This window comes from Branchiostoma lanceolatum, chromosome 6 (genome assembly GCF_035083965.1).
Source record: "Branchiostoma lanceolatum isolate klBraLanc5 chromosome 6, klBraLanc5.hap2, whole genome shotgun sequence".
In the NCBI taxonomy this organism is placed as follows: domain Eukaryota; kingdom Metazoa; phylum Chordata; class Leptocardii; order Amphioxiformes; family Branchiostomatidae; genus Branchiostoma; species Branchiostoma lanceolatum.
Genome location: NC_089727.1, coordinates 15,166,444 through 15,192,476, shown reverse-complemented (window position 1 = coordinate 15,192,476; position 26,033 = coordinate 15,166,444). Strand labels below are relative to the sequence as shown.

At 39.5% G+C, this 26,033-nt stretch overlaps 2 protein-coding genes across 9 annotated transcripts in view; one reads left to right on the top strand and one right to left on the bottom strand.

The window, feature by feature from the left end:
* The window catches only part of LOC136436793 (kelch-like protein 5), a 128,927-nt gene that overhangs the window by 9,726 nt on the left and 93,168 nt on the right, over nt 1-26,033 (top strand). For 2 of the 7 annotated variants that reach the window (XM_066431119.1, XM_066431121.1), the window contains exon 2: nt 12,170-12,255. The exons of 1 other annotated variant lie outside the window; for it this stretch is intronic. Coding sequence is in view for 2 of the 6 variants with exons in the window: in XM_066431115.1 (XP_066287212.1) it covers nt 21,364-21,425 (62 nt within the window). In the remaining 4 variants the exon portion in view is untranslated. Of the gene's footprint in view, nt 1-12,165; nt 12,256-21,350; nt 21,426-26,033 lie in introns of all 7 variants that reach the window. 4 more of the 7 variants (XM_066431122.1, XM_066431120.1, XM_066431115.1 and 1 more) reach the window with 3 other exon arrangements.
* Nucleotides 1,906-25,061, bottom strand: LOC136436795 (uncharacterized). Of its 2 annotated transcripts, none has more exons than XM_066431125.1 (6): nt 25,040-25,061; nt 4,710-4,884; nt 4,543-4,570; nt 3,970-4,185; nt 3,384-3,493; nt 1,906-2,813 (listed from the first exon to the last, which is right to left on the bottom strand). In XM_066431125.1, the coding sequence occupies exons 2-6, from the start codon at nt 4,857-4,859 to the stop codon at nt 2,682-2,684; spliced, it is 636 nt and encodes a 211-aa protein (XP_066287222.1). In that variant the 5' UTR covers nt 4,860-4,884; nt 25,040-25,061; the 3' UTR covers nt 1,906-2,681. The 2 variants fall into 2 exon arrangements, with proteins under 2 accessions (XP_066287222.1, XP_066287221.1); XM_066431124.1 differs by lacking the exon at nt 25,040-25,061 and adding an exon at nt 6,411-6,538.

Sequence of the window (26,033 nt, the reverse complement as noted above, 5' to 3'; positions counted from 1 at the left end):
TGCTGATATGACTGCCTTGCTCTGTTCTGACTTTTGATAGACACCTGCTTATACGTTTTGAAATAATGTTTCCATTAATGTCTCTATCCTTGTAAGTCTTATGTAAAGTTGTAAAGTTTTATAGACCAGGTTTAGAAATGCAGCCGGGCATGAGTTAGAAGATGCATCGATCATTACCAGAGGCTCAGTAAGTTCAAGGTTGGGGCAAATCCAGCCCTCTGGCCAGGACTGTGTAAAGATGAGAGTTGTAGATACATGTATACTGCCAGAAGCAAACTAAAGAGCTGGTCAGATTCTTCCTCAGGATCATATAATGGAAGGGTTTAATTGCATATTACACGGACTAAAGACACTGGGTTTTCACCAAACGAAGGTATTAAAATTTCAGCCAGTGAATATCCCATATATGACATGCATACGGCTACTTTGTCAAATGAATACACTTATGTCAAGTGATCATGCCATGTCCATATGTGGTAGTGTCCGCATCAGAAGCAACCTTTCCTCGGTAATAAACAAAAGTTATTTTCTTCTTTGAATTCGTACCGGCAGGTTAATGTATGGGCGGATTACTGTGATACGGCGCGTTGCTGCGTTGTTTCACCCATGAGATATTTATTGTCGGAATAAAAGAAACATGAGGGCAGCAAAAGGCAAGTCCCCGCTGTGCTGATTATGGCATAAATCTCCGGCCCGGATTGATACCTCGGCTGCTGCTTTAATTCGTTGTTTTTCATTCTTCCCGGTTTATGATGTCCCATAGCTCCCAGATGTAATATTCCAGGCACACGGCAGTGTTTTACAACATTTGATTACGCATACACTTGAGAGCTGTTTATTTTGTAGCTATCATAGATGAGAGGTATCTATTGTTGTTTCATATCGTGTTAGAATAATGTACAACTTTTTGTCAAGGTATCATAGCTGCTGGAATACTGTAAATGCATTTAAGATTGCGTGGTTTTAATTTCGTGGTAGGGAAAAAATGAAGTGTTTGCGGTGGTTTTAAGTTTGTGTTTGAAACAATAGTAGCGCTACAGAAACGCCAGCAAAAAAAATTGTGGTGGTTTTAAGTTTGTGGCGAAGAGCGTACTGCAAAAACTGCGAACATAAAACCACGGTCCCGCAAAATATGCATTTACAGTAAACTGGGACAGGGCCATATACATGCATTTGATAATGCCTAAATGACTCATTCATTAAATTTTGATGAAAAGGTATGTATGTTTAGGCCTACATTTTTCGCAATGTGCGACAGACTGAGAGTGATCTATGTACAGATCTTTACCATAAAGTCCACGTTAATTACTGCCTGTGGTGTTTAATCAATAATTAATTTGATGTGCTGATCTTAATTGATATACACAAGGTTATATTAGAATTTATCTTTGTCTAGATTTACTTGATGTCCTATATTTGAGACCAAACGGTTAAAAACATTAACAAAGCAAACTAATTTCCTGCATATCCCAGTCTCCTTCTTTGGTTGCAACTTTTGCATTTCTACATTTCTTTTCATTATCGTTATTTTACCCCTTTCGTCATAAACAGTACTCTGAGATAAAGCCTGCTTTTCTTCTTTTCACCAGATTTCAGCACCTGCCCTCATTTTAGGACATGAATGTACTGTAAATCATGATATTCTTGTATTATTTTTGCTGTGCCCTCTCCATTGTGATATTATCACGCCGCAAACATGTACACTCTGTACTTGGTCTTAAGAATCCATTCGCTTCCCTCCCAATGCAAATGCCTTCTTTCTTCCCACTGTTTAGAAATTAAATCCCTGCAAACATAATGAAGTTACAGTACTGCTCCCATTGCCACAGTGTTCCTGTGCCTTCATCCTTACATATGTTTTGTATTCGTGATGCTATGATTACAAAATGTACAATGTAAAAAAAGGATATTTATATCATGTATATTATAAACATTTACCACACAAGTTAGTAGAAGAAAAGTCAATGTTTCTGTGGATTATGTATCCAGTGATTGCAGGTTTTATTACCCTGTGTTCTCCATATGACCTACTAGTAGTCAATACCAATCACTGATTCATAACATCACCTGGAGACATGCAGAGAGATCATATACCTGTATTAGAAAACCTGGCACAAAGAACTTAAGCTGTCGCAATGAGCAGGGCAGGGTTCTCTTAGACATGTCCCTCAAGGCACACCTTGGTCCTGCTGCTCAGATAAGTCTCTACATCATCAACTTGATGGTAGACCTAGGGCCAGGGGTAGGGTCGGAAAGAATTTCAAGTAAATTTCCTTCACGTTTTCTTTTTTTTTGTGCTTCGATGAGCACATTTAAGAAATGCCATATATACATGTACAGTATGTATGTATGAATGTTTGTATTACTGTAACAAACAAACAAACAAACCAACAACATGCCTTACACCAGTGATTTATCTTGCATGAAAAACAAGCTTCCAAACAGTGATGAGAGAAGGGGAGACTGATTGGTATCTTGTACAGTTGGATAATTGCTACCTTTTGATGGGTGATAATCCATTTTGTGTTTATCAAATTCATTTATTAGTGTAATGGTAGATTGTGAAAAATACAAAGTTTTCTGCCACCTACAAAAGTATAGAAATTATGATTACTAATTGTGTCGCACCACTTTTAGATTGAGAGATTTTGCTGATCTGATTCTGAATGCAGGCTTTGTCCTCAGTACTGGAATGGTACAATAGCCTTGCAGGTTGTGTGGGCCTGGTTCCCCATCTGCTTGAAGAATGGCAGCTCCGCAGTGAACAAGTTATCGAGCATGTCTGGAGTTGTCATCTTCACCAGGATCAGCACCTATGCAAGTCATCAACACAAACATTTAGCTTTTTCTTCATTACTGTTATGTGATCTGAGATATCCCCCCTTCAAATGTTCTTCTGATTTCAACTACTTTTTAAAAAATTCTTCTTTAAAATAAACAACCTGTTCATTCAGATATCAGTAACTGTTGCTATAGTTATAATTCTTTCCTGTAAAAAAACCAAAAATTACTCTTCTTTAAAGTATTACAAAAGATTCTTGAGGAAATGTGCAAAACTGTTATCTACAACAGAGTGTCTACATGCACAGCATCTGTGAACTACAATGTACAATAGGTTTGCTTTGATTGTTAAAGATGAAAAAATATTGTCTTCTACACATGTACAAACTGTCTGATGTTTTTCATTTTGACATTAACCGGCATGATTTGATAACCTTTGTCAGGCATACTACTCATTTCTAAAGGTCTGTCTATTTCAGATAGCCCTTTTGAAATTCTAAATCAATACATGTAACTGAGAAGCGATACAACCCTTTACTAAAGTTTACAATGACACTCCCAGTATCTTTTGTCTTTATCAGTTGAGCATATACATTGTATACCTTCCTCTCTGTTGCAACCTTCCAGAGCTTGGCACCGCCTTGTTCCATCACACCAAGTGCTACAATGGCCTCCTGTTTCCATATCTTAAACAGTTCTTCCTGCGTCATACCTTGGGGAGAATGTCATGAAGAAACCTTACTGACAATGTCTTGTATGGTTAAACAAAAATTCATTCTTGTTTTTACATTTCCACCAGATATCCATGACCCCATTCTTCAGCAAAAACTTATTTTCTTCTCCAATATGGAAATAATCCCATTATATGCATAACTTATGCCTGATGGTGTTAACCTGACATTCATGTACATGTCACAAATACTTGTACATGTATAAAATTGCTATCATTTACTGCTAAGCTGCTATCGTGGCATTTCCTTTTAAGTTCTTAGTGATGAAAATGAGGTCCTAATTTACATAATTGTCTGTACTTGTTTCTCTCCCTAAGTTACATTTATGTCACATGTATGAAGTTCCTATCATATAAGAGTTATGAAATTTGTTCACTTATCAGTTCAGATTGTACAGATCAAGTTCCCACAAAGGGAATAATATATGTAGCAAGAAAACTATGTGAGGACTCCTTACCAGCATACTCAATGTCAACGGTTACACAGTAGAACTGCCCTGGAGCGGCCCACTCCCCGGTTTGTTGAAACGAAGTCTCAACGCCAAGAAGCTCCTTCGCGAATGACTCGTAAGGACGCAGTGGAAGACACTTCACCTGCACCAACTGGCCGAAGTAAGGGGCGGGGTTGTCTGTCAGGGTAGACTCCAGCTCTGCAGCATCCGTGGCTTGGATAACTGGAAATGCATGTAAAGAAATGTTTCAGAGCTGTATAATTATATAACGATCAGACAACAGAAATGGAATTCTCTAACATCAGTTGTTTTCTGAAGTATGGAGAAATGCTCCCCAGAATAGCAAATTCTTTTTGTCGTGTGTAATGTTTAAATATTTGTGAAAAGTATGGAGAAATAAAGTCAGAAAGCAAGTTCGTCACACTATTTAATTTTACTGATGAAAAATAAGATATCGATAATACATAATTTTCACTATCAACGCCATGCAGGCTATCATTTTTTTGTCTGCAAAGTTGATATTTGATTGATGAATTGAATGGATGTTAAAGCTGATACCAATGAAGTGTTGAGCCTCACCTGCAATAAGTTTAGGTTCTGCCAAGACCTGTGGGGACAAAAAGATTCTGTTCTTTATTATCATGACACTTAAAGATAGATTAGAAGAAAGTACATGTAGCCAAAAAGGAAGAAATCTGAAATGAAGATACAAAGAAATGAAGAAATACTGAACAGTGGAGTCATACTTTGAAGAGGAACAGAACTTTTCCGTTGTCCACTGTTGATGTGGCCTTGGTTAGTGCATTGGCTGTGCCTGTAACCAGATCTTTAAGTGAGCAGTTCTCTGATGCAGTGAAGGTGTACTCCAGCCAGTACTGAGGAGTTGTGCCACTCATGGTGGTGAAGATTTTGCTAACAAGTCTGCAAAACAGATGGCAACAAGATGCTTTAAAATAAGCTGGACCGGGGCAGGATGTGACCAAAATAATTGGTGACCCCATATGTTTGGGAAGACTAGAAGGTAGGTCTTATATGACACCTGGATGTTCAGGAGAAGTTGCTTAGAGGGCCCGGGGTAAAAGTGTAGGTCCTTTTAATTGACATGAAGATATGAATAACTTACCTATAGATGTTTCCTTGGTTTGGTTATGAAAAACTAAAATCTGTTTTCTGTACTTCCTGATAGACTACAACAATACCGTTCCTTTTTACATGACTGTATAGTATTGCATTTTTGCCGGTCGTAATATAAACTTAATTGACACAACAAACAGTACGACTTCTGTACTTCCCTTCTACTACAAACTTAGTACAAAGTAAGTCTCAAAAGTCTACTTACTAAATAATAAAAGTCAACATCTGTAGATATCTCATGACGCTAGAGAATAGCTTTTCGATCATCGTCTTAAGTCTCATGTTCGTTTTTTAAAATTTAGCATTCTTTATTCAACCAACACCAACCAGTTACTGATAGCAAGGACATTATATAGAATGTCCTTGCTGATAGTAAGAGGCATCCGTTAAACGGTGTTTTCCGTTACAATTAACTAAAAAAAAAGGCCAGGTTTGGAATTTACGATGTCCTGTTCATAAAACAAAGGCATTGTATATACAAATTTATGTCATGCCTGGGCCTGATACGGATGTTCCGGACCGTGTGATAACTATCCGGATCACATAGGGTTCTAGAGTTGTATCACACAGGTTTCCATAGAATATTTGAATGCATTTCGAGCGCGCCGGTTGCGCCGCCGTCGGAAATTCGAATAACGGATTTGGAGGTTAGAATCAACGTTGTTACAGTTTCTTGTTCGAGGACGCAAAACTGTGGCGCATTCCGCATTGAAATGTGTGTTTTCTCGGGTGCGTATGACCAAGGTATGACATAAATTAAATACAACACGTTGTATTCCGCATCACCCTCGGTCCTAGCCCTCCCGCGGGTTAGGACGCCTTTTGGTGCCAAGACAAAATTACACGAAGTATAATTGTAGTGTTTCATGAATTGTTACGAACAGAAAAGAGATATTTTGTAATAGTTTATTTGCCGTTGCGTGCGGTGAAGAATTGCGTCATTTCTTATTGACCCAATGAACCAACGTGATTCCCAGCACAATACCCGGGGAACTTTGACCATGACAGTTAGAGCAATGTTAATGTACAGATTGGGATCCCCCAACCCGAATTTTTGAGGAGCCAGTCCTCCTATGTTATCAGGATGGCATGCAGCCATTCTAGTACATGTTATCATTTCAGCTCCAGCCCACCTTTGTCTCATTTAGCTTACTTCTAGAGTGCCTTCTGTTTAGAAAACACCATTTTCCCTATCTTCTAAGTTCTGATGAATGCACAAACACACAATCATGTAGTTACAAAAATGGAGGTCCTGCACATAGTTAGCAAACACATTTTCAGCTAAGACTCAAAAGACAAGTATTGAAGTGTACCTGATAGAAATCCTTCCAGCAAAGTTTTTCTGCCTCAATGATTTCTGAGAATTGTCTGTGAAGAACTAGGTTTTGCAAGTCTGTCACATCCCCTTTTGACAATTTGCATATCTGTATTCAGTGTTGGGGTCAGGGGGTCGAAGTGTTAGCTGATCACTTGAGCAAGGGTTCAGAGTTCAGGTGTCTAATTAATGCATTAATTGAGCTGTCGTCCAAATGATCCCAGTTATCTTGCATGGTCTGCTGGCAGGATTACTGACTACAAGATAACGTTGGGTAACCTAAATTCGTGGGGTACTTAAAGTCGGGATTTTTCGAAAACGGGGTATTTAGGGATATGTGCTAGATGCAAAATCAGTTATAACGCCAGCAATGCAAAGCAGATAGACTAACGTATTCAGAACACTGGCTGAAAAGCTTCGATAACCATGCATTAGAAGTTGGCGACGTCAAAAACTCTCCGTCCCTTATTGACAGAGTCTGGGGGCTTCGTGGGAGAATCACCCAGCACGGTTGTTCGCTGGTTTATAAGACAAATGTCACATCTCCTGCCTGCTAAACACAATTATTTATAAGACAACTTATTACAATCTCTTTTGCTAACCTGCAACTGGATTCTAAGTGTGATCAATCATCAAAACTCCTCTCTGTTGCTACAACCTACGGCACGTGTATTTTCCCGCCGCCATATTGTTAACCAGAATCCTGTTGTCAAGCAGACGACAAAGGTTTGTGAGGAACACTTTTTGTCTAAATGCTGCGTGTGATAGTGGACTGAGGAAGATATTTTCCTCAAAGTTTGCTCCTAACACAACAAGGAACACATGGACATAGTAGTATTACCATTGCTACGGCATCCAGCTAACTTCCCATGAATAATGTAACGTTACACGTTGCCCGATGATGACGATGGGCCGACTTTGAGTGAAGTTCTACCGACTCAACACACGGGTTGTTCCGGAACTGGCCTGATGTGTGCGGTACGGCCGTTTTTTCGTGTATTTTTTTTACTTGGACACGTCTATATCCATAGCACTCTCCTCAAGCCAAGGATAGAACGAATAGCTGCTGTATAAAATGTGATTAGCGGTAAGATATTCAAGACGAATCTTCTCTCCCGAATTAATGTGCCCCCCTGTCGGACAGCACCGTAATTGTGCGTGCGGCGGACGGTAGTTTCAAGTTGAAATATTATGGTGTCAGCACGACTAGAGACAAAATCTACCATAACGGGAGTCGCCCAAACATAGGACGTTTTTTTACGTGCTCGAACTCACGGCGCTCCATTGCTGGTTGCCAGAGAATGGTCATGTTTTAATGAATGAATTTTGAACACATTCATCTAAAGAACATACATGGACAAGAAATGTATTCATAATGTTCATGGGCCCTTCACGCTCCGAGTTACAAGCGGCAAACGCTGTGAGACGTTTTCACGAATGTACCTTCTGATTTAGTGCTACGCCAGATAGTGTGCCTAACTTAGTACGCTTTGGTAATTTTGCTCTCTTCGGAAGTTGGTGATGAAGTTAGGGAAATGTAAATAAGGCTTGAAGCCTGCTATATTCTAGCTTTCTTTTGACCGGAAAATTTTGACTGTGTGCACTTCTAACGTCATGTGAGAAGGGCTATGTCTAGAGCATCCCAGCTCATGTTCCCACGGGAAATAGGCTACTACGCACTTTGCGCGCGGCCCGGCGTACGTCTTGCATGCGACCCGACTTACAAAATCATTACGAAAAAACGACACCGCTTACATCAACAATACTCCGTCTACTTATTGGGAAATATCTTCGCCATCTCTGTATTCAGTTTCCTTTTCATAGACGGTACCAATCACATGTTAGAGCGTTACAAAGCTGTGCGTTGAATCGCCGTCCGTCACCATCGCGGCCCCCAAAAATGGCGGGAAAACAACGTGGCCAGACGGCAGCGATGTTTACGTTGTTTTCTTTGGTCGGTTTTCTTCTCAAGAAACACTTAAAGACCCAATTTTTTTGTGTTTTATGAATTTATATTTCTTATGTGTATGATAGTTGTATATCTGCTTGGCACAGGTCGTATATTTAGGTGTCGGGCCGTCTAGCTACGCAGTGACCCTCTACTCAGCGTTGCCATCATTATTGTCAAAATACTATTCTCGACAAAACAAGAAATGAATATGTACACATATGTTTTGAATGCAAATAAAAATTATGTGCATGGACTTGGTTTATTTATCTTCCTTATGAGCATAGTCAGTGGACACAAACACGGCATACTTATGCATAACAAGTTCACTAAAAAGTCCGTCCTAAGTTAGGGCGCGTCCTAAGTTCGGGCAACCCCCGTTATATATGATTAGTGCAAAGATAGTACATGATACTGACAGAATAATAGAAAAAAAGGATGGTTTATTGTTCTGCTAGATTGATTTCAGTCAACCATTATCGGAAAAATCCCGAATTTAGGTTACCCAACGTTACATGTAGTTGGAGTAAAAAATGGAACTTACCCTGAAAATGTTTGATTTGGGAAGTTTGTTGATTTACATGTAGTGTGAAAAGTAGGTCAAGGATTTTACGGACTCTTGTTATATGGGTCAATCTACCTGTATACAAGGTACATGTAGGTACAATGTATACAGTACCCAATCTACATAGATATACAAATGTACTTAATATATATTTTAAAAAAATATATACATCTGCTTGTAGATTAGATGAAGCCCAAAGACTCTCCTAGGAAAAACAAGCAGGGTGACATGGCATGTCCACTTCAGAGAACAGGTTCAACCATGCAAAATGAACAATACAGGTGGGAAATATACAAAACTATAATGCCCCTTCCCTTCTTGGTTCTTGTTTTCTTCTTTGACTGCCCATACTTGTCCATAAATAGTTTCATCCAGGTTGGTAAATTCTCTCAGAGTATAGAGTTTTCTTCATACACAACCAGCAGTAATTTTGATGCTGGCATCTATTGTCCTATCATATATTCTACGTATTATATCAACTCTTTCCTAACCATAGTGAGCTTAAGACCTCAGTCATCGTTTAATTACCAAGAATCAGGGAGCCTTACAGAATTGGATCAGCTTTCATTTTGACCATCCCTGAAAGAAAGGCGTGTTAATCATCAGGAAATGGGGCAGCTACATGTACATGGAGACAGGCTATGAAAGGAAGCAGAGAGTGCTAATGCCCTTGACTGTAATGAGCTCCAATTCTGTCAGCTACGATGGACTTTCGCCCCTTCACTCGATCAATATGATGTCGGATGGCCTCTTGTCAGCAGACTGTGGGACTAGGAAATAGCTGATGTAGGCATAAATTGTTGATAATGGCAGTAGTATGGTGTGAGCAAGGGAAGACTTAGATTTTGGGAGAGGCAAGATGTGATTCAGAAGTGGAATGGCATATTGGAAAGATATCATTCAGTGCTGTTGAATAGATATACATGACAGTGAGGCAATCATGGCATCATACAATAGACGACCATTACCTACATGTAACCCTTCGAAATATGAATGTACAATAAAGGTTCTTTCAGTACATTTGTATATGTATGTTGCAACTCTAACTTCTATCATGATATCAAAGTGAATACATGTGTATCTGTCAATGTTTTAATATTCTGGTTTCCTGATGCTGTATTCTGACTGTGCAGATTCTGTTTGCCCGGATATCTTCATTTTTGTACGTATACAAATGTATGTGTAGATTATTTAAAAATAATGATATTATCCCAATCCTTGGTCCTGAATGTCACACGCTTACTCTACTGTCCCTAGTGCTGAATGATACACGTTTACGACTACTGTCTCTCTCCCTAGTGCTGAATGATACACACTCACTCTACTCTACGAAAGATAGCGGATGCTGTCTGAAATGTCTGACTATTTCAAAATTTTATCCAGTTGCTCGAGTAACTATTTTTGGTGTATCTTATTACCTGGATGTCTAACTTTCATCAACACTCACTCTGCTGTCTCTGTCCCTAGTGCCGAATGATACACACTTACTCTACTGTCTCTGTCCCTAGTGCTGCAGGATACCACTTACTCTACTGTCCCTGTCCCTAGTGCTGAATGATAAACACTTACTCTACTATCTCTGTCCCTAGTGCTGAATGATAAACACTTGTAATACTCTACTGTCTCTGTCCCTAGTGCTGAATGATACACGCTTACTCCACTGTCTCTTTCCCTAGTGCTGCAGGATACCACTTACTCTTCTGTCTCTGTCCCTAGTGCTGAATGATACACACTTACTCTACTGTCTCTGTCCCTAGTGCTGAATGGTAACACTCACTCTACTGTCTCTGTCCCTAGTGCTGAATGATACACACTTACTCTACTGTCTCTTTCCCTAGTGCCGAATTATACACACTTACTCTACTGTATCTGTCCCTAGTGCTGAATGATACACACTTACTCTACTGTCTCTGTCCCTAGTGCTGAATGATACACACTTACTCTACTGTCTCTGTCCCTAGTGCTGAATGATACACACTTACTCTACTGTCTCTGTCCCTAGTGCTGAATGATACACACTTACTCTACTGTCTCTTTCCCTAGTGCCGAATTATACACACTTACTCTACTGTCTCTGTCCCTAGTGCCGAATGATACACACTTACTCTACTGTCTCTGTCCCTAGTGCTGAATGATAACACTCACTCTACTGTCTCTGTCCCTAGTGCTGAATGATACACACTTACTCTACTGTCTCTTTCCCTAGTGCCGAATTATACACACTTACTCTACTGTATCTGTCCCTAGTGCTGAATGATACACACTTACTCTACTGTCTCTGTCCCTAGTGCTGAATGATACACACTTACTCTACTGTCTCTGTCCCTAGTGCTGAATGATACACACTTACTCTACTGTCTCTGTCCCTAGTGCTGAATGATACACACTTACTCTACTGTCTCTGTCCCTAGTGCTGAATGATACACACTTACTCTACTGTCTCTGTCCCTAGTGCTGAATGATACACACTTACTCAACTGTCTTTGTCCCTAGTGCTGAATGATACACACTTACTCAACTGTCTTTGTCCCTAGTGCTGAATGATACACACTTACTCTACTGTCCCTGTCCCTAGTGCTGAATGATAAACACTTACTCTACTGTCTCTTTCCCTAGTGCTGAATGATACGCACTTACTCTACTATCTCTGTCCGTAGTGCTGAATGATAAACACTTACTCTACTGTCTCTGTCCCTAGTGCTGAATGATACGCACTTACTCTACTATCTCTGTCCGTAGTGCTGAATGATACACACTCACTCTACTATCTCTGTCCGTAGTGCTGAATGATACGCACTTACTCTACTATCTCTGTCCGTAGTGCTGAATGATACACGCTTACTCCACCGTCTCTTTCCCTAGTGCTGAATGATAAACACTTACTCTACTATCTCTGTCCCTAGTGCTGAATGATAAACACTTACTCTACTGTCTCTGTCCCTAGTGCTTAATGATACACACTTACTCTACTATCTCTTTCCCTAGTGCTGAATGATAAACACTTACTCTACTATCTCTGTCCCTAGTGCTGAATGATAAACACTTACTCAACTGTTTCTTTCCCTAGTGCTGAATGATACACACCTGAATGATAAACCCCTACATTCACCAGTGAATTTTATATGCATGTGAAAAATAAAGATATACATAATATGTGTATGTGGGCATTATGTTACAAAATTAGGCATGTTAATCAACAAGATTTGACTGACATATGAAACTATTCCATTGTTTTGCTAGTCAGCTCTTGGAGTGGGAGTGTCAGAGACTGCAGTCCAATATCTTGTTGGAGCCATCACATTGAAGAAAGAACTTGTGACAACATAGCAGGTACATTTACTTCATTATGTAACAGTCTTTGTAGCAGATAATGGAAAGTATGTAATTATATAAAATGTGTGCAAATCATACTTTTACTAACACTTCTATCAGTCCTGAAAACTCAGTCTTCTTGATACAGTTTATCTGACAGTGGAGGCATATATTCCTAAATTACATATTATATTTTGTAAGTGTTCGTTGATATTTTCCTGCTATTTTTTCTGTCTTAACAAGTGGCTAAACATTTGTTCAGTATGTATGACAATAATAAACTTGAATCAGTTGTCAGAAATATTTGTTGATTTCTGCATTATCTTGCATGTCCCTGAAAATGAAGTTTTCCTCTAAAAATACTTAATTTCAACATTACAAACAAAGTTTTACTGTTTCACTCTACTTTCTGTTTGTAGATTGTAATACTGTATCTGCATTACGTAGATAAAATAACACTTTGATTTCGAAGAGAAATAATCAAACCATTTCACAACTTGAAAAATTTCTGTACACACACACATGCATGTACATTGTACTTGCCTGCATGCATTGTACATGTAAAGTACCAGAGGAGCACGAGGCAAAAACTGTGCCATGTATAAAACGGCCAATAGGAAGAAAGACAAATGGTTACGATCCTTGATACGGCTAAAGGTCAACCCTAGGTCATGCTTTACTGCTTACTAAATATGATAGTAACTATTTCCTGATTGTAGCCATTTTCCGAACCCTTGTCTTTAATATGTAGGTGCATATTATAATCTGAAAGGAAAATACTGTAAATGCATTTAAGTTTGCCATGTTTTTTTTTGTGGTAGGGAGAAAATGGAGTGTTCACAGTGGTTTTAAGTTTGCGTTTGAAACAATAGTAGCGCTACAGTCATACATATAGCTGGGCAAAACGTTTCGTGGTGGTTTTAAAGTTTACATTGAAAGATCACCATGAAAATAGTGAGCATAAAACCATTGCAAACATTTCTGCATTTACAGTACTACACTGCACATGCAGCCATTAGTTGTATAGATACATAAAGCTAGTTTTCCAATGTCTCACTGCATTTTCTGAAATTTCTTCTTACTGACAGTATGGCTATGAACAATCTACATGTAGGTTTACTTGTATCCATTCTGTTAAATACTGGCCCGGGTATGTACATTATGCACAGGACTAATCACACCTTGGGTCATAAAAAGGGTACCAATTTATCTTTATTTCAACAAGGATGATGATTGATATGGTTGCTCTTACCCTAAAGAAGATATATCAACATCATTACTGTTTTGTTATGGCTGACCATAGGCCCATCTTTGGTTATCATTAGTCTAAACAAGCCTGCATATTTCTTCATTAATTTTTCCTTTTTCTGAAAAGAGAAGAAAGTAAAAACTGACATGCTGAATGTGACACTGTCGCGAAATATTGTAACTGTTTCAGCTGTATTTTTCATTGGAAAAAGCACCTGGATCTTAAGTTTTCTTTCCAATTCAATTGTACCAATTCAACTCGAAGGTTCATCTCAAATGAAAGACATGTAATATTTTGCAAAAGACACCAAATGAATGTAAAAATTGCAACCATTATTTGAGCCTCTTACATGTATACCTTGACATGAATAGGACCGCAGTGAAGTTAGACTACAGTGTGAATCTGTTCAAATCTAGGCTTGATTTAAACATAGAAGGCCGTGTCAGAGGGCCCAGATCAGCACTCTGTAATGATCTCATTTTCTGGCATGGCTGAACAAGCAGGTCAGAAGGGGAATCAATTTTTATTGCCCAAGACGGGTGCATAATGTACAAGGAAGTTTTGATACTTTTCTCTGCTTTCCTTTGTTCTATTATAAGACATACACACCCACACCATGGCACAACCCAAAACATAACCTTCTTGGCAAAGGTATCATTCGTAGCTCTGGGACAATGACAGCACTGAGATGGAATCCGTCCGGTTTGGACTATATTGGTCTTTATCAAGAATGGCAGAGATTGGACCACTCCTCCTTTTATACTGTCTCTGTGCCTCCCTAGTGCAGGGTGCGCTAACTCTTCTTGGCAATGATACACATTTTGTCCAATGTGCTTGTGCATTTTGTACTCAAATAGTTTGTTGCAAGTGTCAGTCTATCAAACAGACACATAATCTGATGTTGCCATCAGTTTGTTTCAATTGTAAGATCTCAGATCGACTAAGTGAAGTTGAATTGACTTTGAAGTTATCAGTTTTAAAGTGACCAGGGGGGAAAGAGAGATGCCGGTAATGCATTTGAAGATATCTGACATCAAACAGAATGTTCAGAGAGTAAAGGTTGCCCCAAGATGTACTCAACTCTACATGTATGCTTTTAAAAGTTCAGCAACATCTACACAAGCTGCCACGGGTGACGTGCATGTCTCGCCAACCAGCATTAACTGATAAGCCCCAGATTGATTCTGTCACCAAAGCTACAGGTTATGTTCTCAGCAGCCCAGCTGCAGACAGCTCTATATATTCAGCAGTCTACAACATGCAATCTTTCTCTTCTTACTATAAGGTTCTTAGCCAAGTGACTGTCATACAGCATTCTTTGCTACCCATTTTGAATTTTGGTATATAAATCAATCAGTATGCTTACTTCTTTAAGGGGACTTCTGAGTACAGTTACTCTAGAAAATGAAAAAAAAATACATGCAGGGAAAAGTTGATGAAAGCAGCTTGAGATGTGCTGTGATGCTACTTTTGTCAACAAAAAGTTATGTCAGCCCTTAAGGGGCGGTATAACCCCGGCAGTGCGTCAGCACGTTGACTGATGATGATGACTACATTTATAACAGTTATTCAAACTCTGTCAAACAGAATAAGATGCATGATCCTGCTATTAAGACAGCGTGTCAACAAGAGATGGCAGACTTCACCCCCTTACCCACACTGTCTTGTCAGCCTTCCAACCCCCCAGACAAAATAGCAGCACAAAAGATGCTTGGCAAGACTGTATTGCATGTATTAGGAATTATAAAAAATACAGATACACACTGTCAGACACATTGGCAGGATACCAAGATTCTGTATTCACAACCAGGATCTATATACAATTTCCAACCTGGTGAAGTTATTCACGGAGATGCATAGACAGATACACAGACAAGCCAAATGCAATATTTCACTCCTTTGAAGTTAAGAGATAAACAACACCAGACAGGTATTTCTGTGATAAAGATATTACTGACCGAGAGATAGAAATGATACCTTGTAGCTGTTGCCATGGGTGTATCAGGACATGTTAAAAATTATCATTGCCAGTGGCAAGAGGTTGGACGTTGTGTTTCCTGTGCATAGTAGTGTGCATGCCCTGTGACTGACCCTCATGCATTCTTAACAAAGTAACTTGAGCATCCAGGCTTGAGGAATAGGTTATTGAGGAGCTGGAATTGAGTCACTGATATTACATCCTTTATGACTTTTTGAAATATTAATCGAAAGAAAATGGTGTGCACAGTAGTTTCAATTTCGAGCGCTCCATTTCCTTGGAAGTAATATTGCCTGGGATGATAGGCTGCTTTGAGGCACCAATTTCCGGGGAATTGACGGCCATCTATTTCTGTCACAGCGCTGGACAGACAGGCAATTTTCGCTGACAAAAGCAAGCGCAATCCTGCATGGCAAACTGATGGCACGTCGCGAGGAAGGGAATCCAAGGCGATGATTGATGCGGCTTCGGTGTTTAAGCCAGTGTGTTAGCCCTTATTTCAAAGCAATGAACGCGCTCCCCTTACATCCCCAACTGAACGGGTTTGGCACTTTTCCCGTTTGATGGGGTCTTAAGGCTTGAGAACTTCTTAAGTGCCGAATTCTCCCGGAATGTCACCTGAAAGTGGGAGAGATGAGAAAGGTGATGTGATGAATACCTGCTCGGAATCAAACTGCCAGGAGTACAAAACCCGGCGGTGAAATTGTAAGTGGATGAAAGGCAGTGGTTGGAACAACTTTCATGGAAGTAATGAAGGATAAGATATGAGTTTAGGCTGTGAAAAATTGTCAGTTTTATATCCTATGACTACCTTCAATGGGAGAATAAATCATGCATCAGTTACAGTCATACCCTTCGCCACTGCTTTGACTGTGTCTCCTCTTTCGCACAAGGCACCAAGTTTCTAGGTCAGATTCAGATTTCATATCTATTTCTCTTAACTTGATATAATCAAGTTGTTGAAATAAGATACTTAACAGATTGCAGTAAAAATAGCAGTGTTTTAATTGTTTAATAAAAAACATCTGTTATGTTACAGGTGACAGGAAAAAATGTATATCATATTAATATTCTTTCCTCTGGACACACACACACAGACAGCATGAAGACCGAGTTAAGCATTTTTGCATTACTTCCTCATTAGTAAATCTTTTTCGTCTGAGTGTCCCAAGTTGTTCAATAGAGGCCAAGAAGTTCGAAATCAGCGCAAAATTGAAATTCAGGATGTTCCTCCACTTAATGTATTGTGCTAACTGGTGTCTGGCAAATGTTATTCGCTTGACAGCATTCATAACCTCCCTCAGGGAAGCCCTGCAAACTGGCAACATCGCTGCTGATTGGAATTCAGCCAGTATTATATCTCCTGGAAAATTTGTTACCACTTCCAGTAAAAGCCTTTCAAAATGTGCATTCCCTATAGACCGTTCTAAATGCCATGAATCTTAAAATGCAATACATACTTGTAAAATGTAGTGTAAATTTGATATCTTTCACAGGTGTATAAAATATGTACATACAGTGACAGTTAGTGCCTTTGGTGACGTGTTTCTTCTTTGAAATTTTTGTTGATGAATTATTCTCTTCTGTAGACCATCTAGACATATGTATGAAGAGTCAGGACGTTTTGTGGAAGAATGCAATAAATATATCTCCACAGTGACACGTCAGTCATATCGGACATAGACACATTGTACATACATGTACCTTTCCATGCATGTACCTTGAACTACCTTCCAGTCATATAAAGTAGCCGGACTGATTGTGGTAGCAGTTTTGAACTTCTGTTGATATCTCAGAATGATGAAGCCAAAATTTGTTCATCAAAACTTGTTCAAGAGCTACAGAAGTTCCAGCCTGCAGAGTCTGATGTTATAAAGATATCAGACTATCATTACATCTTCTATGCCTACCAAGTAGCTTTGCTGGAATAACACCTTAAGGGAGGGTGACCTAAAAAAGTATGATATGCTGATACAATTTACATGTTAAGTACAAGGAAATGATAACATAGTATGCAGGTTATGGTAACGTAACATGACCAGTTATCGTGCACTACCAGTTATTGTCCAGTTTGGGTCATGTCCACATGTCGAGGTGTGTTTTGCTAAAGTCAGTTCTCATGAGCAATAAAGAACGTCATAAGTATGATCCTTAGTCATAACTCTTCTTTATACAAAACAATGAAATAGGTTTACGTCCAGTGACATAACAGGATAAACTCCTGAACCAGCAACAGCAAGTTGCATGGAAGCGTCATGCATGACATATTTCATCTGCAATTCGACACCGCGTACTTCATCATGTTTTTCAAACTCACACGATAGCTAGTATCTGTTAAAAGTAGCCGATGTTATTTAAGCCTTTCTTTGATATAACTATCCATGGTTTGATTCGAGGTTGAAGATAGATACGTTTTTAATAAATTTGAAGATAATTGGTAAGGTTACGTTACATTGTACTGTTTGGCTCACTTCTTCCAACTTCCACCTAACTTTTTATATGCAACAAGTTCTGTTATTGCATGGGCCATTTTATATTCCCATCAATTACTGTATCATTCAAGGAATAACAAAAACAGTTGTCTGTGATGGGATAGAGTTGCTTCTAAGTCCCATTCGTGCCTTCTCCTTGAATAGCTCTGCACCATAAGACCCCAGTGTGTACTAGCCAACAAATGTACGTGCTTTGGGGGGCCAATCTTGCCAGTGTTTAGGACATTCTTAACCTTCAGAGGTCAACTTTTAAAGCATGTTTTTTCCCAGAGAATACATTACATAGCATCGGCAGTTCCTGCTGTGTGTTTGAAAGTCCATTTGCATGAGAGCATGCTTTGAAGTTGAAATTGGCGGCCGAAATGTTTGAAAATGGGTCTATGCCATCAATTTTGACGATATCGTATAAAGCTGCTGGAGTCTTTATGATTTATCAAAGTGGGGCATTATCGAGCCACGTGCTTAGGAAACTCTGGGAAAACAGCAGTAAGGAGTCATTTTTCACGGACTTGTATCTGCCAGAAAGGCTCTCATGAAGGTGTGTGGTAGGGGAGCCAATTTCCTGTGCTGTGTCAGAGAGTGAAGGAAACGTGACCCAAGAAATAGGTTCTCCTCCATCATTGCCGCCCCTTCAGGCAGCAAGATCCTTACTTAAGCGACCCTATTTTTCTAACGTCTCCCAACTGTCACAATTGTAAGCTATCCTGACAAGAGATGTTTCCGCAATTGTAATACGAACATGTTGTAGTTGTCGTTGTTATTATCATCAAAACATGACTTGACTTGGGGCAGAGAGTTATAAATGATGTGTAAAGCTTATCGTCAAGAGAGTTGCTTCGCATTTGGACCTGAATGTTGTAACTGATGCATGATAAAGTACAGGCAAAATCTCATACTAATATGCCAAGAAGTACTGGAAGGCAACAAAGTTTGTGTGAATTGACAGGCATTAACTCGGACAGTAATTGACCAAGTCAATAAGTGGCAACTAAGTTGTCTCTGTATAGTCATTGTTGATGATGCGAACAAGGAAATGTTTTAAGTATTTCTTGATGTCGTGTTAAAGTCAGTTATATCCCAGATAAGTATTGTAAACTTATTCAGTTGTCCCTTTATACTGTTGATATCATATGGATCTTGCATGTAATTGACATTATCAGAAACTGATCCATGACAGCTTTAAGTTATAGAAGATAGCAACTGTAACCATGTGAAGTAATCAGATATCAGAAACTTCAACGAGACAGCTGCTTGATTGTATGATTATGGATTTGCATGAGATGGACATTAATCCAAAATACATTGTATTCTAGAAAAGCTTGGTACCTTTATCAAGTTTCTTGTTACAGGCATAGAAGAACCATCAATCATACTAGACTTAATCTGTAGCCATTGATGAGTCTGAGAGTGCCATTAAGCCTTAAGGAGGTGTTGGCTTCAGTCCAGGAAAGCTGTCTGGTTCTTTTCCGAGCATTGCCATTCCTATGGTGATCGCTGAGTTATGCTTAATTGATACCTTTCATAGCCAGTACGTATCCCAATTACTTCTGCTTTCCATGTGGTTTTCCGTTTCAATCCTGTTCATGGAGGATGGAGAAGTCTGGAATTGGACTTAAGACCAACACTGAATCCTCAAAAGCTGTGTTATGATGCATATGCATTGTACTTCAAAAATTTGTAACTGCCCATTCGCTTTTTATTGATGAAGCTTTCCAATGATATGGAAATGTTGTCAACTGAAAGCCAGTAACCAAGCTTTTTGTGTTTGGTTCTTATAATGGCCCCTCATTGAAAGTCACAACAGCTGCCGATGATGTCAATGTGTAACATCACCATTTTCCTCATCCTGTGAGACTGAAAAGTGCGTCTAACTCGGTGGCGAACACAAATGCACTCAGACATTCAAATGTCAAAATTTGTCCGCCACACTGTGCCATTAGACTCCCAGGTCCAATTTCCGATGGCATTCTATTTCTAGTGCTTTATTGCTCTGTCATTGAAAGGCGCCACAAAGTAATTTACAAGAATGTGATTATTTTTCAAACCTCTGTGGTACAGTTTTGTATTAAGTACTACGTTGTTATGGATTTGACTTCCAGGGATGTGTAGGGGCCGTGTGCAATTTTCCCAATCGGTAATCAACGAAAATGGAAGAGAATAGTGTTTGACTTTAGTGACCCTTTTAGCAAAAGGAAGGGTACATGTATAAGACAGCAAAATGGAAGTCATTTTGACTTTCATCTAGCCAAAGAATGGGCTGATTTTGTGGTAAAAAGTGAAGGTCATTTTTCTGATGTTGGTTGTAGAATTCAGCCAAACTGCCATAACTTGACAATGTGTGAAACTGAAATCTCTGGATATGCCATTATAGTGCTTCTAATATCATTACTACTACATGTATTCCAGATGAAATGAAAAGGTGGAGTTCAATGGCAAGAAATAGCAAAATGAGATGGAAAAGTGTTTCTGACCATTTTGAAGGTTTTATAGAATAGAAGTTACCTGTTGGGGTGCTACTGTTTCATTGTTGTCTTCTTACTTTTTTTCATTTTTTTCATAGAACAGCCCTTCACTTGAAGCATAAGACTACAGAGTGATCATGAGTCATTGTGAATCAGAAACATTATGTCTGGAGCCACAACAGTACATTCATGTTCTTAGCAAATTACTCTACTTGTTGCTTTGTTCACTCAAAGCTGCCGTAATTGTTTGTATAATTCTACTGCCATATACATGTAAGATTGTTCTTTTACTGGTGTATTTGTTTGAACCTTTGTTTATTCATGATAAGCTCAAATCGGCACGCAGGCCGCTTTTCATTGAGGTCATGAGGGAAGAGGTAAGGGTCAGATACAATATACTTTGTATACAATGACAAAGTCACAAATGAAATTAACTAAATACACAATATGCAAATCAGAAATTCTAGACATGTCAGTCATTTTATTGCTAACAAAGAAGATCAACGTCTTAATTACTATCATGCAATAGCACTAATAAATCTTATTTTTTCAATGCACTATCCTCTTTATGAGCTGGAATGTTTTGTAGTTTAGTCACAAATTCAGGATAAAATATTGTTTCAACCTATTAATTCTCTAGGCACTTATGGGAATGCTGTGCAGACTGGCATAACAAAGGAGAGCTTTTAGATCTAATGCATGGCCAAAAGACTTAATCTGCTATCGATTTATACATCTTAGAGAAGTGCACGGGAACGTTTAATTGCTGTTGTTCCAATTGTGCAGAAACTGTCTTTGCCTTTAGAGGAGGAATGTTTCCCTGGGTCATTAGTAATTGTCAGGAAAACTTTGGCAACAAGATGTGTTAAACATGCACAGTGTTAGACAGAATTTCAATGTCTTCTTTGCAATTTGTGTGTTTGTGTGTTCAGGACAGAGAGAGGAATGAGGAAAGGAAACAGGGATACAAGGATAGAAATGAAAGAAAGACAGGGAAATGACAGAAGGTAAGAAATCAGAGAAGAAACAGTAGCATTTACCTGCTGCCTAACCCCATAACCAATACAAAGTTGGTGCCAAATGGCTACTTTAGCAGGCTGAAGTTTAAAGATAATGTTTAGTACTAATCAATAATTGGTACTTACAAAAATGTACCAATGAAGGAGAATAAACAATGTAGTTCAAAGTGTTTTAAACTTAAAGTAGTCTAAAGGGAATTAAGTAAATAATTTTGTAGACTACCGGTACACCTTAATGTGATCCTAACATACACTGTAATTCCAACATAGTTTTCATTGTAACTGAGCTGAACTGCCCAAAATGGGGACCGAGGGAGTTTGTTCAGCTTCATTATTCTGGACTCCATCCAGCAGTGATACCTGTCCATTGCACCCGACTGGGGAAGCTGCAGAGAGGGACTATCTGTCCCACTTAGCCAGTGAAGGCAAACAGAAGTACCCTCTCCATTTCCTGTGACTTGGGCTGTCTCCTGTAGATAAGTCAAGGTTGGTCTACATCAAGGAGGGAAGTGAAAGGTCTGTGGAGAGACAGCGCTTTCATAAGACACACTCTATTGGCTCCCTGGTTAGGATCAGAGGAATAAGGAACAATTGTCTACGGCTCACTAAATGTCTTCGACTTCCATTAGGTGCAGTACTGACCACTTGGACGCTGGACGTGGCATCGGCCGTTTGTTCTGATATGGGCTAGTTCATCCGCTAAACGTCATCAGGAAGGATGCGAGGCTTTACCAGACCACTGTGTCCACTCTTAAATGAAGATTACGAGAACCTGAGCCTTAAGCTTGTTAAGTCAAAGCTCTTTGTTCACCAAGCCCCGACTTGTCATTAACAATTCTCGATGTGCGGACTTCGCCCTGGCTATAAGCGGCAGACTCAATACCCTTTCACGAGATAGTGTCCTGGGGGATATCGTCCCAATCTTCCCGCATGGCTGCCCACTGTCAGCAGCATCTTCCCAGCTCCGTATTGATTGGGGAGGGCGGGCGCTCTCGGCAGACTGACGCCACCGTTATTATGCCATAATGATACCGTGCAAGGTGTGATTGCTCCCACTGATGGACTGTTGCCTGATCCGGAATGATCCAAACTTGGAAATGTCGTCTGCTTTTGTGTGAGAAGTGTTTGGACGTTCCACGGAGATGCTTTAAAAGCATGCTTTGGTCGTTTCCCAAAACACAGCCTAGCTAGTCATACATGTACTCTTTCCTTCCATTTCAGTCACAAGTGAAAATGTGTAGCCATTATGACTACTTTACAACAGAATCGTCCATAAAATTTTGTGGACTCAGTTCCCTCAGTTCAAATTGTTCAGTACTTTTAGTCCCCCTTATTTCAAATTCTCACGTCTCTCATGTTTTTATGGAGACTTTCCCACCATTATTGTCTGGTCAATGATAAAGAAACAGCCGCCTTTCATTTCATCTTTTACATCTTTTTACCTCTCTAGTATTTCAGCTTTTGTCCTTGTATGGTTTTATTAACAAAGGATATTTGGTCACCCATCTCTGAACTTTTACAATGTACCGTTATGTGTCCTTTGGGAGTACAAGCCTGTAAAAGAGTAATATGAGCTTTCCTGTGAACCCTGCACGGTTCTGCCGTGACCCAAGATATGATAATGCCGCATCTGACTCCTCTATGATTTTAATCGAAGGTGTACACTTACATGTATGTCTTCTGTGCAAGTAAATAAAGTGATTTTTAAATCATATCTGCATCTTTCAGGATATGACCATGTCTATTTCTAGCTACTTACTAAGTTGCCAGCCAAGTTATCTATTTGGTTATCAATATTTAGTATTCCAAGGGCAAGGGCGATGCTTTTTTTGCGTAATGCCAATCTTCTACTGCCTGCTCCCCGAAGCCCCCTTATATCAGACACGTCCAGTGAGGGATAAACCCGCGAAGCACCTGCAATTATCCTACATTACATCCCTGTCTATTGTACTCATCACTTCCTTCGAGTGGAAAGGATATTGGACGTGATCTTGGTCGGTCAGGAGCAAATGGCAGCCCCCGGGACCTGATGTCACAGGAGAACAGGGCGGAGTCATGCCCGCTCTTCCTCTGAAGTTGCTCTTGGGAAGTTCGAAAGGTTGTGGACAGGTTTTATGGCTGAGTTTGTTTGATCTGAGGGATCGCGTTATTCTTTGGGAATGGAGTAACATGTAGTCTACTGGTGAACTACATGAACGTGTGTGCAGACTCGTAGCTTATGTCATGTTTCCCCGTCAGTCTGTTGCAGGCTATATGTTTTATAGAGACAGATAAGAGAGTGTTCTTATTCATCTTGAATGATGACTGTTCTTTGATACACTGTCTTATATTTGTTGTCAACAATATATGCTATCATTGTAAGTCTGTCAGAACACAATTTCCCTTTAATCTGACAAAAGCAACATTTATAGCATGAACATCATTCAGTCCATGGAAATATTCACATGACATTGTATAGATCCTACACACAATTTATATACATTGCATTGAGTCAGAGCTACCCGTATGTCACCTTTTCTTGATGGTTCCCTGGTTTGTGAGTCCAAATAAAATCCTTTTATGAATCCTAAGTCTAGGCAACTGATCTGTCTTGGATCAAATCCAATATAGACCCCTGTTTCCTTTTTGTTATACAGTCTGAGCCCAGTGTACCATGAATGTGGAATAGATGCTTTTGTATTATGCATATCACTTTTACTACGGCAACGGCTAAAGCAGTTCATCAATTAAGCATAGGTACTTGAGTTACATTCATGTTAGACGGAATGTTCAATTCTATTTGAACAAACTTATGGAGAAGTCATGACTGCTTTATGCCGTGATGGGACGAAAGCATGAATATTTCATCTGTGCAGTCAAGTGACACCAATATCCAGCGTAACCTAATCATGACGTATCAGTGATATTAGTGTCAATCTCTAGACTGATATGTGGCCTCAGTGCCAAGTTTAAAGGTGACAAGGGCATCAAATTAACAATTAGTTTTCCTTCTGTTATCAAACCTGCGCTAAAGCAATTTGTAAGTGATGTATGGTGGGGAGCAGTTTGTGCATTGATTATGCATGGCCTTGTCCGTGCCTGTAAATTGAGTTTTGATAGAGAAATGTGTTGTTACCGCATGTTGTGGCAAGTTTCTGTGTGATCCTAGGCACCGCGTTGATTTGTCACGTTCGCGTATCGTGCCAGGAGAGACTGAGTGCATGAACGGGCACATTTGTACAACCCCGCCATTCCTTACTTCCTGTGTAATGTGTTTGAAAGGAAACTTTGACCCAGTGTGGTCTCAAATGTGATCCTGATGTAGTGATTTTGTGCCCAAACTGTGGTTGTGTGTGCCCAAAAGTGTATAGGCCCTTTGTAATTCACAATTCACATTTTAAGATGTCTGTCTATTGCTTGTCACTGCTGTAGGATGATCATTGTGTATTTGTCAAAGGCACCAAAGCAGGTACAGGGTTGAAAATTATTGTTAAATGGATATTCTTCAAACATGCATTTTTTAAGTATAGCTTGCCAATGTCAGCCACAGAAGATCAAACTCTGAATTCATGGCATACAGAAGAGACTTGGACTGGATATCAGTGGAAACTGTATTGGCTTACCAATCACCGACTTCCTCTCCCATCCACAGGTCCTAATAGAACATCTCAATGATGAACAGCCTCTCTGCCATGTGTGATTTTCACCTGGTCCCGTGACGTGCTTAACCTATTCTGGCCTAATAAGTTAACACCATACCCTTTCAAGGAAGAATTAGTTTTTAGGCATGATCTGCATACTAAAAGAATGGAGGAGGGCATACATAAATGAAACTAATTTGGTAAAGGTAAAACAGTCATACTTTGAACTATACTCACACCCCTAACATATGGATTCCTATATATCTCTAGAATAATGCTAATTAAGAACACTGTCAAATGATATCAAACATGTGCCTCAGTTCACTTTTATTAAGTACTTTATATTAAACCTTTTGAACTAATTGTTTCCTTTCTGAAGTGATCTGTAAGTTGGTAACTTAATTCTTACTCACTGATTATGCAAAATTTTTATGATCAATAATGTTATGCAACATATGATGCTCGAGACCTGCAGACCACCTTGTTGTCTTTATGGAATTTTCACAAATCATTACTGCTTGGATGGGTGCCAAGAGACAACATGGTGCTTTTCTCCTGCCCAAAGATTGCTCCATATTGATCGTATAGATGCTTAAGTGTTGTGAAAGTCAGTGAAGCATATGCTTCCCACAGAGACAATCTATCCCGTGAACTTCACATCGATACCAGAAGCAGAGCTCATTCTGCCACTGGATTAATCCCCACCTCCAACCTTGTCCACCCCATTCTATTTCTCCCTATTAAGAAAACGGTATTAACGGACCATGTTTAGTACCCAGTATTGAATCACGACCGTCAGCTGAATATGCAGCCACTCAACCGTGCTGGTGTCCAATATTTAGAATGGACAGTCCCCTTTGTCTGCTGCGTTGTCGAGGCAAATAGCAGGATAATAGAATTAGGTGGAAGAACACAAAACCCAATCAGACCACCTCATTTTTATAAATCGTACATCCCTAAACTAATTCTGGCATGC

Excerpts from the sequence above, each read along its gene's own strand:
- LOC136436795 (XM_066431125.1), bottom strand. The coding sequence starts at position 4,859 with ATGAGTGGCACAACTCCTCAGTACTGGCTGGAGTACACCTTCACTGCA. Across the intron at positions 4,571-4,709 it reads AAGTTCTGTTCCTCTTCAAA|GTCTTGGCAGAACCTAAACT; the intron begins GTATGACTCCAC and ends TTGTCCCCACAG. Across the intron at positions 3,494-3,969 it reads CGTTGACATTGAGTATGCTG|GTATGACGCAGGAAGAACTG; the intron begins GTAAGGAGTCCT and ends ATTCTCCCCAAG.